General features: G+C 39.1%; 1 protein-coding gene across 1 annotated transcript in view; it reads right to left on the reverse strand.

Moving 5' to 3' along the window:
• Nucleotides 1–18,784, reverse strand: part of LOC121512420 (adenylate cyclase type 1-like) — a 107,403-nt gene that overhangs the window by 13,229 nt on the left and 75,390 nt on the right. The window contains exons 10-15 of the mRNA XM_041791686.1: nt 18,023–18,120; nt 17,745–17,829; nt 15,931–16,020; nt 12,104–12,378; nt 11,821–11,947; nt 8,571–8,687 (exon numbers count right to left, since the gene is read on the reverse strand). Coding sequence (XP_041647620.1) covers nt 8,571–8,687; nt 11,821–11,947; nt 12,104–12,378; nt 15,931–16,020; nt 17,745–17,829; nt 18,023–18,120 — 792 coding nt within the window. The remainder of the gene's footprint in view (nt 1–8,570; nt 8,688–11,820; nt 11,948–12,103; nt 12,379–15,930; nt 16,021–17,744; nt 17,830–18,022; nt 18,121–18,784) is intronic.

The following is an 18,784-nucleotide window of genomic DNA, read 5'->3' on the forward strand; positions in this document are numbered from 1 at the left end:
TCGAAAAAAGGTCAAAGGGTGTGCATGGGGCACATGCAGCATGGATCAACATAGACATCCATGTCTGTTCTAAATGTTTTTTTTTTTTTTTTTTTTTAAGATTTATTTTTGGGCCTTTTCATGCCTTTATTTGATAGAGGAAGGACAGTGGATAGACTTGGAAACAGGGAGGAGAGTGGGGAGAGACATGGGGCAAAGGGCCACAGGCCGGATTCGAACCCCGCGTACATGGGTAACGCCTTAAACCACTCAACCATCTGCACTCCCCTGTTCTAAATGTTTAATGTCAAAGCGATGACTCTGCATGCATCAGGAAAAAGGGGTTTGTGTTTTTGTTTGAGAGCTGAAGCCATAAAACAAGGTTGAGACCCACTGGTATAGAGTGTCTTATTGCTTGTGTTTGCTGGAAAATACATAAGATGAGGAACTTAAGAAATAATTGCATATTAAATCACAATCACAATACTGGGGGGGGGGGGGGGGGGGGCATAAACCCCATGTTTAAGACAGTAAAAAAATCCAAAATGAATAAATGAAAATAACATTTTTAACTGTGAAATAGTGAAATTTCAAAATGCAAAAACGAAGATGTATAACTGTTTGAAATATAATTTAAGAGAAATATAGTCTATTCAATTAATTTTTTGGCTTTTTCCTTTATTTTGATAGGACAGTGAATAGAGGTGGTATGAAGAGATGTAGGGACTAGGGAATGGAGCTAAAGGCTGGACTGAAACCTGGGCTGCCTGCTTGGAGGACTAAAGCTTCCATCAGTGGGATGCAACCAAACCACTGAGACCTAGGTTCCCAACCTGGGGTCCAGGATGCCCCCCCCCCCGAGAATTCGAGGCTCTGTCTGCTTGTTAAAAGGTTGTTAAAATTAGATATGCACATATGAACTTAATCATGATATAAGAGTAATGATTCATACTATTATCTTTCTTGGATACAAGAGTGTGTGTGTGTGTGTTTTGGGGGGGGTTGTTCAGAGGATAAAAGGTTGTGAACCACTACACTTGTCAGTGCTTGTTCATGGAAAGCTGTATTGTACTGACTTTTATGTACCATTATTTCCCTCTAATATCTCCATATGACATTTAATTTGCCTTTACAGATGGAAGCAACACCACAACATCATTCCCCTGCTTTAAAGGATGGTGTTTCCCTCTGAAATTAATGCCAGCACATGCATATTACAGTGTTGTCGTTGGAGTCTATTAGCAAAAAACTACCCCAGTAAGCTAAAGACATAAAGGCTGCACCCTTTAGCACTAAATTGATCTGCAGAGCTCCTACTTTTACAGAAAGTGAAACCATACTCTGTGCAATACTTCACAATCCTCTTGGTGCATTTGTTGCCATTGCAGAGAAGGATCCAATGCTAGAGTGTTTTAGGTATCAAGTCAACCCTCTTGGTTAAAATATGCATGCCAATGTGAGGATAAAAATCTGTTAGTTAAGCTAAAAAATAGTACTACATTTGCAGAGACTTCTTTCATTTCCATTTTAATAAAATCCATTTCTAACCATTGTGTTGCAGCAGTGAAGCTGCAGAGTCCCACTGTGCTGTGTTATGAATACAGTGTATGAGTGAACTTTAGCCCAGAGGAAGGAGAGGAAGCCTTTCTATACACTGCCGCTCCGAGGGGGTCACCAATGTGCCGGAAACATCCTTCCTGACTTCCTGCCCCCTGTGTTTACTAGTCTCAGCCTCAGACGATCTCGGCAGCGTCTGATGCACAGCCCCACAATTGTTTCAAGGGTTTTAGACCGGCTGTGGCTTTATCTTTTTGTTTTTATTGACAAATCCAGCCAGGAGGATAAAACCAACATTAAAATTAAACCTTAACACATGTGGTCACACAGCTAGAGTTATGTAGCCTGTCAAGAAACTATGCTAGGTCATTGCTTTGTATTTTAAAGCAACATTCCTTTATAAGTATCTGTCAAATGCAGCTAACAGCTCTTACTGCTGTACATACCTGCACAGGTACACTCATGAGCACTTTTGAGGTGACTTTTACAGGTTTTCACTGATCTATCTGATTCATTTTACACTATTTATTGTACTGGTTTACTATTTCTCATGTTGTTTCTTTGCTATGTTAGACAGGCATTAATATTACAGTATTTAACTGCACAGAGAACCGGGTTAATGTCTTCTTTTTTGACTGACTTGCTACAGTCTGATTGCAAACAATGCAGTTTCTCTTTAGGCCTATCGTCAATGCTCTGAACCAGTAGCTCTTAACCTGTACACTAACTTAACCTTCTGCAAAAAAACAATTCTTCTGCTGTCTTGTGAATGTAAAATCGCTGATCTGACTGTGAATCCTTGTGGTGCTGAAAGGAAACCTTTTTCTGACACTTAGATTATTTTTGTTAGTTGCAACATTGACACCTGCCAAATGCCAGTGTATTTCAGGTGTGGAGGGTACTAGAGTGACTCCAATCATCTGCTGTGGTTGGTTGAATATAACAGTGTCACAGCCTGTGCTTCACTGTAACTGTGCGTGGCTGTTAGCGCCAGTGTTTGTGAATTAAATGCTTATCAGAGGGGGGCCATTTTGCATCTAAAGGGGAACAATGCTCCCCAGAATAAATGCAAAGTTGCTCAGCCAGCACACAGATGCATCCCAAGTGTTAGTCAGTTGTGTTTCTTGCAGGTTGGATGAGAGGTAAGACTTGAAATTTCAAAGTACAGAGATACATTTCAAAAGATTGCACACCTACTTCAGCTAATTTTAGCATGCCACTGTTTGCCTGATGGAGGTCTAGAATTGAAATGTTGTAAATAAATCCCCCTCTTTTTTGCAGGTTGGACAGTGTGTGGGAGTTTCCTTTGAACTGTCCACTGGATGTCTTGCCTCTCTGTGCACCTGTCCTAATAATCAGATGTGCAAAGCAAGGTTATAATAGTTTTGTATTTTCCATTAGTTCTAATTTTTGTTCAGTTTTAACTTTTTGTTTTAAAGTCAGTTATGTTTTAATTAGTATTTACTGCTGGTTTGGTTAGTTAGTTTAATTTTGCAAAAATGCTTCGTTTTAGTTTAGTTTTTATCAAATTTAGTTTTAGTTTTTTTTCAGCAATGTGGGATACTTGCCAGGGGCAAAACCCAAAAAGGCTCTTCACTTTTCACTGTTATTATTTAATTTTAACGTCTGTATACCACTGAAGACCTAAAATTACCACTGTGTAAAGCTATCTTCAATCAAATCGTGTTTTTTTTTTTTTACTTTCTCTGGACTTAGGTATTCATGTCAGTCACTATGCTAGTGTCAAAGAGTTAAACTAAAAAGATTTTTTTCCCTAATTCTATTTCATTTTTGTTAGTTTTGTAAGCACACACAGTTTTAGTTAGTTTTCATTTTATTTGTAAAGCTTAGTTTTTATTTAGTTTCAGTAAACTAACATGATTTTTACATTTTAGTGTTAGTTAACTATAAAAACCTTGGTGCAAAGCAGCTCTCCCAGCATGCCACGTCAACCTTATTTTACAGAACTTCATTTCCCAACAACTGAACTGTTGAAAGTGAAAATTCAAAGATGCTAGGCAGTTTAGAAATCTATTAGCCACATGGGCAAAAAACTTGTCAAACCTAAGTTGGATGTCTTCTGTGTCTTCCAAATTCCTCAGTTATCTTTTGTTGATTCTATTTTTTTAGGAGACCAGGTGTTTTTCTGTTGAGTGTTTCTCGTAGTTTCTTGTGATTACAGTGCTGTAACAGTATAATTTTTTTAGACATGATCTTTCAGGCCTTCTTGTCTTATTTTGATAGGACAGATGATGAGAGACAGTAACAAAAAAATACAGGGGGCGATAGTGGGAAAAAACATGCATCAAACAGTGCCTGGATCGAGATTTGATCCTGCGACTGGTATGTTGAGGACTATAGCTGCTGCACTGGTGCCCACAACTGTGGAATTTTATGCAAGGATTACTGATACGTTTCCATCTGAGTTCCTTATTGCACTACAAGTTCAGGCATTTAGTTCCACTGTGTTTGAATTTAAGTGAAATCCTCCTGGCAGTTCTCTTTAAAATTGACAAATCATTTGAAATATACCGGAATCATCAAAACTTAAACACCAACTCTTATAGGAGACTTCTGGAAGCCAGAGCTGGGGAAAAAAAAAAAAAAAAAAGCTGATTGCACTGATTTGGTGGTGCTCATGCTCTCAACTCAACCTGTGAAAGCAGCATTTCCTTACAGGTAGAAAGATAGACAGCGTGTTCATCCAATCAGAAGCAATTCAAGTCATTTGCAGGTAACAACCTTTTCAATCTAAAGATAATGTTGAGTTTCTTATTTGTCCTTGTGTTAAATTGCATTGTGTTTGCACTTAAGGGCTAACATATTATTCAAAACCTAGTATCTCTTTTGCAAAAATATAAGATATTATAAAATATATAAAGTAAATGTGATGAAATGTGTTTTTAAATAAAGATATAATTAAAAAGATTAATTTTAAATTATGCAGATGTTATTGTTTCTAATACTTTCTAATAGATTTTAATTTGAAATGTTTGTCACTTCCTTCTTTTTTCTGTCCATGCACACTCATGATTTTTCCTTACTAGTATCCCAGCATCATCTCAGCATCCTAACTGTTGTTATGGACTCACGTATGTGGCATAAAGAATGCGGACACAGCCTCAGTGTTTACAAACCGAGCCTCTCCTCTTTAGAGCTCATGAATTTCCTGACAGGATGTATGTTTTCATCACTTCCTGAAATGCAGAGGAGGTGGGGATGAGGAAGGAACTGGGATCAGTGGAGGGGATGTTCATCAATCAGTGGATACAGAAACATGCAGGGCTGTCAGCTCACACTTCCACTTTGACACCACAACACACGGTGAGGGAAGCAGAGCCATTGTCCCCAAACAGCTGACACATTTTCTCACATTAACACTTCGACCAGGGCATGCGGGGTATTTCTCTGTGTTTTATCAAAATATCCCACCTGCCCCTCTTTGTATAAAAATCTGGTAATCATCTCAGGTGGATTTAAAGATAAAGGGGATAGAAGTCTGATTTATGCTTTAGGTTAAGTGGCCTGACTTTGGACGTGACATCCTCAGAGGTTTGGGGCTCACTTCACTGAATTAATGACTGGATGAATATCAAGGACAGTTTCAGGACTGCAGCTAAAACTGCTAAAAGAAAACTGAGAAACAAACCTTTAACTGCTGAGAGTGAGAAATTATGGTACACTCGTCCATCCCTGTATTTCTTTTCATTGAAATTATTTATGTCTTCCTCAATCAATGCAGCTTAAACTACAACCCCAATTCAATAAAAGCTGGGGAGCTGTGTCAAACTCATAAATCTCACAATAGAACATAAACGACACATCAGATGTTCAAACTGAGAAATTTTACAATTCAATGTTGAAATTGATAGCAGCAATATATCTCAAAAAAGTAGGGACGGAACTACAAAAGATTGGAAAAGTAAGTGGTACTAATGCAGTGGTTCTCAGCCTTTTCAGCCCATGACCCCCAAGATAAAGGTGACAGAGACAGGGGACACCCAGTGTGGTTGAACACAGCCGTGCTGAATTAGATAAAAGTGGCAAAAGAAAACCAAAAAAAGTTAAAGTGGCAAGAAAAGGCACAAAAAGTGGTAAAGGGGGATTAAAATTTGGCTGAAATGGCTTTAAAGTGCAAAAATTGGTGGAAATTAGTTGGAATGGGATGAAAAATTGATATAAACTGGCAAACATGGGTTAACTGTGGTAAAATGGGCAAAAAGGGGTGTAAATGGTGGTTAATAAAGGCAATAATGGGTCGACAGGGGGAACAACAGGCAGACAGTGGCAAGAACTGGTCTAGAAGAGGCAAAAACAGGCAGAAAAAAAAGTCATGGAAAGGGTTTAAAAGGGACAAAAATGGGTTTTAAGTGGCAAAAATGTGCTAATATTGGCAAAATTGGTTGTTAAAAAGTGATGAAAAAGGGTTAACATTTGTTAAAATTGGTGTCAAGTGCTTTTTTAAGACATCTGGTGACCCCCTCTCAGTGTCTAGCAACCCCCAAGGGGGTCCCGACCCCAAGGTTGAGAACCACTGTACTAATGAGAAACAGCTGGAGGAGCATTTTGCAACTAATTAGGTTAGTTGGCCACAGGTCAGTAACATGACTGGGTATAAAAGGAGCATTTTAGAGATGCAGGATCTCTCAGAAGTAAAGATGGGCAGAGGTTCAAGAATCTGCCAAAAAAAAAACCTGTATCTAAAAACTGAGGAATAATTTTGGAAAACTGTCCCTCAATGTAAAATAGCAAGAAATTTGAATATTTCACCATCTACAGTCCATAATGTCATCACAAGAGTCAGAGGAGAAATCTCTGTGCACAAGAGACAAAGTTGAAGGTCAGTTTTGAATGTATGTGATTTTCTGGCTCTCAGGCATTAAAAACAGACTGCATGATTCTGTACCTGAAATTCCTGTATAGGCTCAGGATCACTTCCAGAAACCATCATCTGTCAACACAGTCTGCTGTGCCTTCCACAGAGTCAAGTCAAATCTGTCTCATGCAGAGAAGAAGCCATATGTGGCCAAAGCTGGTAAAAACTCCTGCAAGTCATCCGAGGTCATTTCTGAGTTTTTTACATATTATGAAAGCATAGGTTCCAAGCTTTCAAATGGTGTATCATACTCCTTAATCTGATCATATTTTACAAAGATAAGCTCATATGAATGTTAACTTCTAGTTCCTGTTTGTTCTGAGAAAAACAGGCTCCAAGTTTCAGGACTTCTCCTACCTTCAGGCAGGCCGGGAGATGGGCGTGAACAATAGGGCCACATTTACATAAAGTCCAACCAAACCAAGCTTCTGAATCGGACTGGTGACGCTCATCAAAATATTCCTACAGGAAATCTGCCGTCATCAAAGTTGCCCTGTTGAGTGATCTTGAAGTTGTCCGAAGTCTGTTGATAATTCTTGCTGCTTCTTCATCGTCTCTTCTACTTTTCTTCGCTGCAGGGTGCATCTTGAGGCTTGTCGTTAAAGGTGATAACTAGAAACAGCTGTAGTTACATGCTGAGGGGGGTGGCGTTTGAGCCATGCGGTGTTTGTTATTGTCCATCTCAATGGGCAAAACTGGGAACAATGGCAGCCTGATCGGCCAATTATCACCCCACAGTTTCGCTTTCCCCTCCCCTCAATGTCCTTGCAGCAACTGCGAGAACAGAGCATTTTAAAACACAAAATTAACGCTTTTAAATATCACATTTGTATTACTGTCATCGAATGAGTAGCTTAAATGTCGGACTTGCATAAAATGAGAAAAAACAAAAAATGATTATTTTGAAGAAAACGACTTTGTATCCATTTTTCTCAACTACCGGAATGCCAACTTGCAGGAACTTTATCTGGCTTCGGTCACATATGTGAACACGATCCAGAAATGCCATCATCTTCTCAGGGCCAAAGCTCATTTAAAATGGACTGAGGCAAAATGTAAAACTGTTATGTGGTCAGATGAATCAAAATTTTGAATTATTTTTGGAAATCATGGACACTGTGTCCTGCCCGTTGAGAGGAGATGGACCATCCAGCATGTAATCAGCACACAATTTGAAAGCCTGCATCTCTGATGGTATGGGGTTGCATTAGTGTCTATGGCGTAGGCAGCTTCCACGTCTGGAAAGGAACTATCAATGCTGAACAGTACAGAGAAGATTTAGAGCAACATATGCTCCCATCCAGACATCTCTGTCAAGAAGGGCCTTGACCATTTCATCAAAACAATGCTAAACCACATACCGCATCCATCACAACATCATGGCTTCACAATAGGAGAGTCTCGATGCTGAACTGGCCTGTCTGCAGTCCAGACCTTTCACCACTATGGAATGAAAAATCCGGAAAAGCTGACTCAGGAATGTTAGGCAGCTAGAATCCTACACCAGACAAGAATGAGACAACATTCCTCTCCCAAAACTCCAACAGCTGGTTTCCTAACTTCCCAGACTGTTGTTAAAAGAAGAGAGGATGCTACACAATGGTAAACACGGCCCCGTCCCTATTTTTTTGAGATGTGTTGTGTCAATCAAAGTCAAAGTGAGGTAATATTTTTTCATGAAATGATAAAAAAAAAATTTCTGTTCTATTGTGAATAAAATAAGGGTTTATGAGAATTCTATTCAGATATTACACAGCATCCTAACTTTTTTGAAATCGGGGTTGTATAAACATGCATCCAAGGGTTTCTACAGCGTTTTGAATCCTTTTCTGACTCCAAGTGTGATATTAAAGTCTTGTTAATAAGTCCAGTTGTTTAACATTGTTTAATTCTACCTGCAAATGTAAAAATCTATTTGAAGAATAAAATCAGCAATTAATTTGTCAAATGTCACCATTAAACATGTTGTTTTGAGAGCGTTCACGAGTGAACAAAATGTTCACGTCCTCCAAAGAACTTCCTAATCAGATCTGACCCGCTTTTAACAAAGATGTCTGGGAGTCTTTCGAGCTACAAATCTTCAAGTCTTTACAGGCGTTTTCTTTTTAACTCCGATGACGTGTCCTGGACGAGCCTGAACACATCTGCGGGTGCTCACCATGTTCCTGGGGTTCGACATGAGGAAATGCTGAGCCACATGAGCCGGGAGCAGGTTGAACAAGATCCTCTTGTTGTCCAACTTCACCTTCTCCATGTCTCCTCTTTCCTCCTCCGCCTGGAGACGCCATCAGTGATCACATGAGGAGACAGAAAAGGCACATCCAGAGTCACACTGATGCTCTGCTCCATGAAACACAATGAAGCTTTATTGTGGCTCTGAGGAAGGTGTAATTACAGCTTCTTATCACTAGAGGGAGATAATGATTTGCAAACAAGACAAATGCTGGCAGTGGTTCTAAAAATAGCAACATAAACACTGTCATGATCCGCTGAGACTGAACAAGACTGAGCATGCAAACACACGCTGGAGGAAAATCTGCATGATATTAAACCGTGTCAGCACAAAAATAAATCCTCTTTTTTCAGAAAAGTAAGATTATTTCAGCCTGATTTCTTCTGAAGTCATTCAAGAATTTCTCAGACTCAAATATTTATTTATCTCCTGTGAAAATGTTTAGATCAGCAGTGTTTGATAATTAAAGGACAAAAATCTTAATTATTACTCTAGACCAGTGTTACTCAACCAAAGAGCCAAGTTGTTGAAAAATGCCTTTGCAAGAGCCACAATCCAAGTGGTGAAAAGTGGCAAAAATTAGTTAAAGTGGTAATGAAAGGTGGCAAAAATGGGGGAAAAAATCTCAAAAAGTTGAGTTACCAGTGGTCAAAAAGCAGCTAAATTTGAGTGATAAGTGCCTAAAATGGGCAAAAAGTCTGTAAAAAGGTAGAAAACGGGGGAAAAGTGGCATTTAATGACAAAGGCAGCTTAAATGGGCAAAAAGTGGCAAAGAAGTGGGGACAATTTTTCAAATACAAAAGGATAAAAGTGGTTAAAACTAATGAAAAGGGCAAAAACAGGGCAAAAGTGGCTAAGATGGGTAAAAAGTGGCTAACAGAAGTGGTAAAATGGGCTAAGAGGAACAGAAATGGATCATAAGTAGCAAAAAATGTAAAAAAGGGACAAAAATTGCAAATAAGGCCAATGGAAATATACAGAGAAAAAATAAAGGTAGACAATTAAGTTTGACCATTAAACCTACTCTATAACCATAGGAAACAAACTGATTAATGTGGCCTGCATTGGATAATTTTTAGGTCAAAGTTCCATTTTTAAGTTGTTCTGGGAATAATATTTAAAATTAAGAAATGAAAGAGACACAAATCATTACAAAAGAGCCACGTGTTGAGTATCACTGCTCTAAATAATTATTTAGGGATTAAATAATTGAGAAGCAACCCCAAACAACCTAAAGATCTGCATACGATCATTGTGACTTTCATATTCTTTTTCATATTGCGTATATAGATAAACAGTACATCTATACACTACAGAGTCTATAAAAATATGCCAGGCATGAAATAAGCCATTACTGCACCATTATTTCAAATATGAGGCAGGAAATTATGGAAGAAAAATAAATAAATGAATAAATAAACCATGCTAACTTTTCTCCAAAGTTTAGTAACAAAACTGTTGAGTATTAACATTGAAAAACTTGCTTATTTTGTTGTCATAAAATCTTATCTTGGCTTGTATAAATGCCGAACCCACTGAATTTGTCGAAGCTATGCAGAAATGAACCGCTCAGCTCTGACCACCACATTCGCCCATTTGCTTTCTTGAAATGAGATATTTTCTTCATAAATACTAAAATCTATGAGGTATATTTACTACAGTGAACCATCATTTCTAGCTTCTTTACACTGGCTTCCCGTTACTTTTAGAATTTATTTCAAGATTTTAGTTGTTACTTTTAAGGCACTAAGAGTTCTGGCTCCAAACTATACAATAGAACTTTTAACCCCCTATGTCCCAGCCTGCTGCCTTAGATCATCAGGTGCAGTGTTAATTTTGGCAGCTATTTTTAATTTTAGTCTTTATATAAAATGTCTTTTCATTTTGGTCACATTTTAGTCATTTCTACCTCTTTTTAGTTTTAGTCTAGTTTTAGTCCATAAAAAGTCCTCACACTTTAGTCTTTACTTTTAGTCCAAGCATTTATTCTCTTGCCTGAATCTGGTACCAAATCATGGCAATGAGTTCTATACACTCTGCTAAGCCTGGGGTCCCTGCTTTCTACAGCTGAGAGGCAGAATAGCTACAGCTACATTGTGTTTCCACAGATTTAACCACAGTAGAGAAATATCATGGATTTTGAATGTCTGACAAAAACTAAACTACATTGTAGTCAATTTTAGTCATCACAGATCTATTTTTGTTAGTTTTCGTCTAGTTTTTGGCATGGAATAAAAGGCTGTTGACAAATATTTTTAGTCATAGTTTTAGTAGACAAAATAAACACAGCTCAGGTGGGAACCTCCTGGTTGTTCAAAAGTCGAGTCTTAAAACTAAAGGTGATCAAGCATTTTCCATCAGGTCTCCTTGACTTTGGAACGACCTACCTGAGGAGAAAAGGCTGGCAGAATCAGCCAGTTCTTTAATATCATTTCTTTAAACACATTTTTACAGACTTGCTTTTATATGATGTTTTCCTCTCAATTGGTTTTAATGGTTTAATTTGGTTCTAACCTCTTAACAGATTTATTCCTGTTTTTACACTTCTTTTATCTCATTTCATTTTTCACCTCACCCTTTTAATGCTTCTGTCCATTTTACAGTTTGCTCTCTTTCTGCTTTTGCTCTTAAATTGCTGAGTTTTAATGTCTCATGTGTATAGAGCTTCATCTTAAATAGATTTCCCCCCTGCTTCCTACTCTATCCACTGTCCTCCTCTATAAAATAAATGCACAGAAACCCCAAAATAAATCTTAAAAAAAAAAAAAAAAAAAAAAAAAAAGGCTATGTTGTCTGGCCTTGCTCTGCTGCACGCTTACAAAATGCTTTAGTTTATTAATCACAATTATGCTCATATGCATGACTTGGTTCACTCCAAACCTTTTCTACTTTAGTAGCTACATGAAAATAGTTTAATTGCATTAGTAAAACCAAAATCATGTAATTGGTCCATCAGCTTAACCCGATTAGATTTACCCATAGAGCTAAGGAACGAACCCCCAGCCTCACAATTAAAAGCCAACACTCTCTACCAGAGCTCCACCATTCCCCTGACCATAATCTGACAAACATGACTTGGTTAGAAGTGCCCAAAAGTTCCTGATGTTTAACAAATAAAGTCTGATGAAGCTTAAAAAGTATAACGTGTGCTACATTTACAAACACGTAGAAATACCTGAGTAGCCCAGAGATAGTCGAGCCGCAGCTTCAGGTCCAGCTGTCTGGAATGCAGCGCCAGAGCTCCACAAAACAGCAACACAGCCAACACAGGATCATACCCACGCGTGTGCAGAAACCCTCCACTGAAATAAAAACACTTTGGTTATTAATGCTGTCTTTGCTTTGTTAGAAAAAATGTGAGCCGAAGCCTGGAAAAGTCTGAATTTCACCATCTATAAGAACCTGGAACACAGATCTTTACAGTACCAAACTACAGCTCCCATGCAGCTCAGTCTCACCCCACAGCTTGTCGATAGCCGCTGGTCTCCATCACCACCGTGTAGGTGATGGAGAGGAGGAAGAGCAGGAGGATCTTAGGAAGTGAGGAGACTCGGAGGTAGGGGACGACAGTGAGGGTGCCAGCCACACAGGACAGCAGTGCATACGCCATGTTGGTACAAGCTCTATCAGCCGCCGTGCTGTTGAGGGGTCCAACCCCCAGAGGGGCGCCTGCAGGGACGTCGACGGAGCGGGTGGAGTTTGTGCCAAATCTGCCCCAGGGAACACATCCGACCTGGAGAGAAGGATGAAAGATTTTATTTTTTTTAATTTCACAACAGATTTTGTATTGCCTTTATCATTTTATTAATTGTTTCTGATCTGTTCACTTTCATGTCTTTGTACTATTTCTATTCCTGTTAATTGCAGACTTGATTTTATGTCTTTACTCCTCCTGGTTTACATTTATGTCAGGGGTCATCAAGTACATTTGCACAAGGGCCAGATTTAGTCTTGACAGAGACTCTGGGGGCCGGACTTTCAAATAAACACAAATGAAATAAATATTTTGGTCTGATTAACATGCTATTGCATTGGTGTTTGTATTTCTTTTCAAAATGCAGGAAATTCTTAGGTATTAGCAGTCAGATCTATCCCTGTTATCTATAATGCAGCAGGCCACAAAGAGACAGCCCTGCCTAAAGAACTGTCTGGGCCCCTGAAAATCCTGGAGAATGGGCCAAATTGTGATTAAGCACCAATATTAACTAATTTTTGACACTTTTAACCCCTTTTCGTTACTTCATGAGGCCATTTCTGCAACATTTTCTGGCCCTCTTAACATATTTTGGATCATTTTTGCCACTTTTAAAACAATCTTTGCTACTTTTCCCCCATTTTGCCACACTTTAACCCATTTTTGCAACTTTCCTGCCTATTGCTGTTTCTGTGTGCCACCCTGTAACACCTTTTAACTACTTTGTAAGGCTATTTTTGCTATATTTTTGCCACTTTTAACCCATTTTTGATACTTTGTTGCCTTTTTTTATTATCTAAGCCCTTTAAATCACTTTTCCTGCACATTTTATTCCCTTTGAGCCACTCTCGTGTCCATTTTTGCCATTTTTTAACCCCTTTTCATTACTTCTTGCACCATTTTTGCCACTAATAACCCATTTTTTAGACTTTGTATCCATTTTTTCCTCTTTACCAATTTTTTTAACCTCTTTTCCTGCACATTTTTGCCCCTTTGTGCCACTCCACAACCCATTTTGTCACTCTCTAACCCCTTTTCATCACTTACTCTGGCCATTTTTGCATCATTTATGCCAGTCTTAACCCATTTTTAAAAAGATATCTACTAATAATGGTTGACAAGTGAATTTCTGTAAAAACAGATCAAAATCAGATCCTTCTAAAACTATTTCAATATCAGTTGTTTTTGGGATGAATTTCACAGCTGCAGACATTTAAAGCCAAAGGATACTCTTAAAACCAGAACATCTTCTTTTTCTGAATTTAATGATCTTCTGAGGGCTGGACAGGGATCTTTGGGTGGCCTGATTTGGCCCTCGGGCCGCCAGTTGATGATCAGTGATTTATAATGTTTTTTTTTTTACTGTTGCTTTACTTATGATGTTTGGTTGACTTGTGTATAGGTATGAGACAGCTGCAAAGAGTTCATTCTGTCAAATGCACTGTTTAAAGTTCTATTAGCATGAAATTCCCATGAAGATACACGACGGAGAAAAAAAACTCTAGTTTTAAAAATATATGCCTACGTGTGGACTAGACCTAAAAGGAAATAAGGTAGATAACAACATTAGCTAGTTACAGATTGAATGGAAACAGCTAGAGAATGATTAAAAAGTAATATTTTTTTTGGTATCACAAGATTCAGATTTCCTTCGACTTGTCCACTGAGCTGTCTGTGGGTTTTTAAAGTGAAATCAGACATTGAGGAGCAGTGGTGGGCTTATTTTACATCACAGTGGCTGCAGGGAGACACTAGGTAGTATTTAGGTGCCACCTCACTATGTTAGCTGAACTAACGTATGCCAAAAATGACAAAATAGCATGCAATTAATGCAATCTGTTGAACTTCCATTCATCTTCTTCCACTTATCCAGGCCAAGTTGTGGTAGTAGCAGGTTGAGCAAGTCAACACAGACATCCTTCTCCCAAGCAAGACTTTCCAACTCCTGCTCGGGGATCGCGAGGTATTCCCAGACCAGATAGGATATTCAATCCCTCCAGTGCATTCTGGGTCTACTCCTTGGTCTCCTCCCAGCCCGGAAAACCTCCAAAGGTAGGCATCCAGGAGGCATCCTGATGAGATGCCCAAACCACCTCAACTGGCTCCTTTTGATGCAAAGGAGGGGCGACTCTATATCTGAACTCCACACTCTATCTCTAAGGCTGAGCACAGATACCCTCCAGAGGACACTAATTTGGGCCGATTGATCTCATTCTTTCTGTGATTTCCCAGAGTTCCCAATAGGTGAGGGCTGGGAGGAAGACTGACCGGTAAACTTAAAGCTTATCCTTCCAGCTCAGCTCCCTCTTCACCACAATAGGCCAGCACAATGCCCGCAGAACTGCACATACCCTCAATCAGGAACAAGACCCAAATATACCTGAACTCGATACTTGAATTTAATAAACTTCATAGGTTGATTTTGGACCTTAATGCCTTTATGAATAACACATTAGCACTGGAAGACCAAATTCATTCATAAGATTAAGATAATTCATATGAAATCCATACTGTTCTGTCACTGATTTGACAGGGAATGGATTGGTGATTTCCAACATCACGATGCTAAACTTATCTGTATTTCTATTGTAATAGATAGCATGCTAATTATAGCGCCCAGCCTAAAGCACCAGCGCCTCAGTGCTTTATGGAGCTGTTTGCATGACTGGAGTGTTTGAATCTTGCTGTTGTGGATTATTACTGAATTAATAATTTTTTCCATGCTCCGTAAAAACAAGCTGATTCAAGACGTTTCTGTCGGCTCTTGTTCCACTCGCTGATCTTGGACATTTTGCAGACTTAATTAAAAATCACACACAAACTTCCCCGTACACACACTCACACAAGTTTGATTAACCAGTAATTAAAACTCTCAGAGGCCGTAGCTCTCAGGAACAACCCTTCACTGCACCTCTGCCTCACCTTTGCTTTATCGTCGCCTCTTTGGCACATGCACTCATGCATGGGGCTGATGCTCGCTGACACCGACCAATTTGGGTTTAAAATATCTTAATGGGTATTTTACACTCTAACTATAAATGTTTTATTCTGCAAAGGCCCCGCGGCACCATCTGCTCAGCCGTTATGGTGTTAATCTGCCAAGTCGAGTGCTGCAGAGACTCAGTAACAACAGCGGAGTCTGCATGATGAGAAATGAAATGATGACACTACTTCTTACTCATCCAACTCAAGTGCTTTCACTACATTTTATTCTAACACTACTTTGTTTTCAATCATATTTATGCCGGCTTTTAGGTGATAGTGTCCTTATAATACAGCACTATTAATTAGACTCTTAACCAATACATATGCTGTATAGAAAATTTTGCATGCAAATTGCCAGTTTTGAAGGTTAAAACATTCAAATAAACAGATTATTTTGTCCTGTTTCTTTGTTTTAGTCCATCTATGGTCCGAACTGCAACATTCTTCTTTAAAGGTTTTCAGCGGTTGGAAATTTTCTCCAGTTTGGTTTGAGAGGAGGCAGTGGTGGGTCCTGAGGTTAGACCAGTTGGGAACCACCAGAGTAGATAATGAATGGATGGAATCATTTATTATGCTTATTAAGTTTCTGCTTGCAGACATACTTACCACACAGGTCTGGGTTACAGAGTAAGTGAGCAGAGCAAGGAAGACACATAAAACCGTTCGGATCTGGATGGTGAGGCAGCCTGGTTGGCACTACAACAGGGAAAAGGAAGAGGAAGTCAGTAAATGAAGCACCTGTTTATCTACCTCAATAGCATTTTGAACACATCATTAGGCAGGAGTGGAAATGAAATGAGGGCATTTTGTGGTGGGCTCATTATGTGCAGACCTATTAGAGGAAACACTCAAAGGATATGTTGACAGTTCAATATAGCATGATGGGAATTGTATACAGTATCTATATAGAGGGGAAAAACAAGATGTCAAAGAGTGCTTGAGACGTCACCTTTAGTCTGTGCAAATATAAAACAGCATCTGCAGTTGTGCTTAGAGTACTTTCAAAGTAAACAAAAGTCCTATCTTTTTAATCTTGCTTTATACAGTGCTGTGAAAAAGTATTTCCCCCCCTTTCTGATTCCTGATTTTTTTTGCATATCTATCACACTTAAATGTTTCGAAAGATAACCCAAGTAAATAAAAAATGCAGTTGGAAATCAGTCTGGAAAAGGTTACAAAGCCATTTCCAAGGATTTAGGACTCCAGCCAACCACAGTCAGAGCCATTATCCACAAATGGAGAAAACTGGGAACAGTAGTGAACCTTCCCAGGAGTGGTCGGCCAACCAAAATGGCTCCAATAGTGCAACGACTACTCATCCAGGAGGTCACAAAAGAACCCAGAACCACATCCAAAGACCTGCAGGTGTCACTGGCCTCAGTTAAGGTCAGAGTTCATGACTCAACCATGAGAAAGACACTGTCAAATTTGGTTTTCCCCTGGCACAGTCAGAGCTGCGCTTTTACCAAAAGCATTTTTTTTTTATTTTTAAATCTAAGAAGATCATATGTCTTTGAGTGGGCGTGGCTTCAGCCCATTCAACTGGCATGCCCACGACATCCTAGATAACATTTTACTGCCTCATTTTCATGATTTTGAAGCTTAATGTTAGAAACTTACAGATGTTTTTCAGGTCCGAAATTTGGCCTGGTGGTTCATAACACAGTTGCCTGTCATACAACCAACCTAAAATAAAGATTTTTTTTTAATCACTTCATGGGGACTTTAAATTGTGGTGCTGTGTAATATGAAAATATGATGTTGAACTGATACATTTTACCACTTCATGAAATATATCAGCCTATTTTGAACTTAATGGCAGCAACACACCTCAAAAAAGTAGGGACAGGGCACAAAAAGGCTGGAGAAGTTTATTGCATTCAACTTTTATGAAACAGTATTGCAACATGGCTTGCCTTGCCTAACTTCTCTACAGTTTTGATTAGCAAAAGTACCAAATGCCCAGAAGTTCAAACAGCTACAGTTGTAGGATATTGTGCTATTTATTTGCCTTAAGGGTCATTTAGAAGGGTAGTAAAATTAAATATAGATGCAAAAACTGTTTCTTTTTTATATTTTACTAAGAAAGACAAAATCTAAGGCAGTAAATCAAAGGATAACCCAATAAAATAGTTTAATTCATTCTTAACTTCCTGGAAAAGTGATTCCATGTACCAGAAGTAGTAGTCTGCAATTTTTGTCCAGCATTTTCTGCAAATTGCAAAAGGTAGCAAAATAATGCTTATGTATGTACATGCATGTATAGTTGTTTCTAAATGGTACAAATCCTGGATCCTGATGCCACTGTTTTTCCAAAAACATGTGTTAGTTGGTGGCATCATGTGGAAAAATTGTGATCTTTACTGCAGGAGTCAAGTGTCTTTGTGAAAATCCTGCTGGCAGGGGTGTGGGAGTCCTACCTGAACACTGGTGAGATGCAGGTACATGACACAGGCCACGTGGAAACAGACACACAGCACAAGCAACAGCAGCACCAGCATCCCCCTGAGAGACACAAGGAGAGAGCAGAGAGTGAGGAGGGCTTCCCCTGTTTTCCACTGACTGCACTGAAAACACCTTCCTCTTTAATTGTCTCACTACAGCACAGCCGCATCGATCCAATTACGCTGCACGAATAGGCGAACTGCAAATGTGGAAGAGTGCATGTGTGAGTGTGTTTGTGAGAGTGTGCACGTACTGTGGGATCATTAGCAAATAGATAAGGCCAAACAGAGCAGCCAGGATCAGAGAGAGAACCACAGCGCTGATGAAATGGTCATCGTACACCTGGTGATACTGGGGAGGAACAAAAAGAGAGAAAATGTCAACATGAAAGGCATTTGTCCATCTTCCCATCCATCTATCCATCCATCTATCCATCTTATCAGCTATATGGGATACAGAGGAGGAACAAAAGGAAGTGAGAGAAAATGTTCACATGAGGACTATCCATCCATCCATTCATCCATCCATACATTCATCCATACATACAGTGCCATTAAAAACATAAGTAAATAAAAAATACAGTGTTTAAATGATTATTTCAGGAAAAAAGCCATCCCTATGAAAAAAAGTAATTGCCCCCTAAACCTAATAACTGGTTATTCCACCTTTAGATGAAACAACAGCAAGCAAGCGTTTGTGATGACTGGTAATTGCTGGTGTGTTAGGATCATTGTCCTGCTGTTGAGGTCACAAACTCATGGAAGGACATTCACCTTCAGAATTATCTTGTCAAGAGCAGAATTCATGGTTCCATAAATAAGTGGTCCTGGTCCTGAAGCAGCAGCCCCAGACCATCACACTACCACCACCATGTTTGACTGTAGGCATGATGTTCTTATGATAAAATGTTAGTATTACGTCAGATTCATGCCTTCTGAAAAGTTCAACCTTGTCTCGTCAGTCCACAGAACATTTTCTCAAAAGTCTTAGGGATCATCAAGATGTTTTCTAGCAA

Source organism: Cheilinus undulatus, linkage group 7, assembly GCF_018320785.1.
Source record: "Cheilinus undulatus linkage group 7, ASM1832078v1, whole genome shotgun sequence".
Classification (NCBI taxonomy): Eukaryota; Metazoa; Chordata; class Actinopteri; order Labriformes; family Labridae; genus Cheilinus; species Cheilinus undulatus.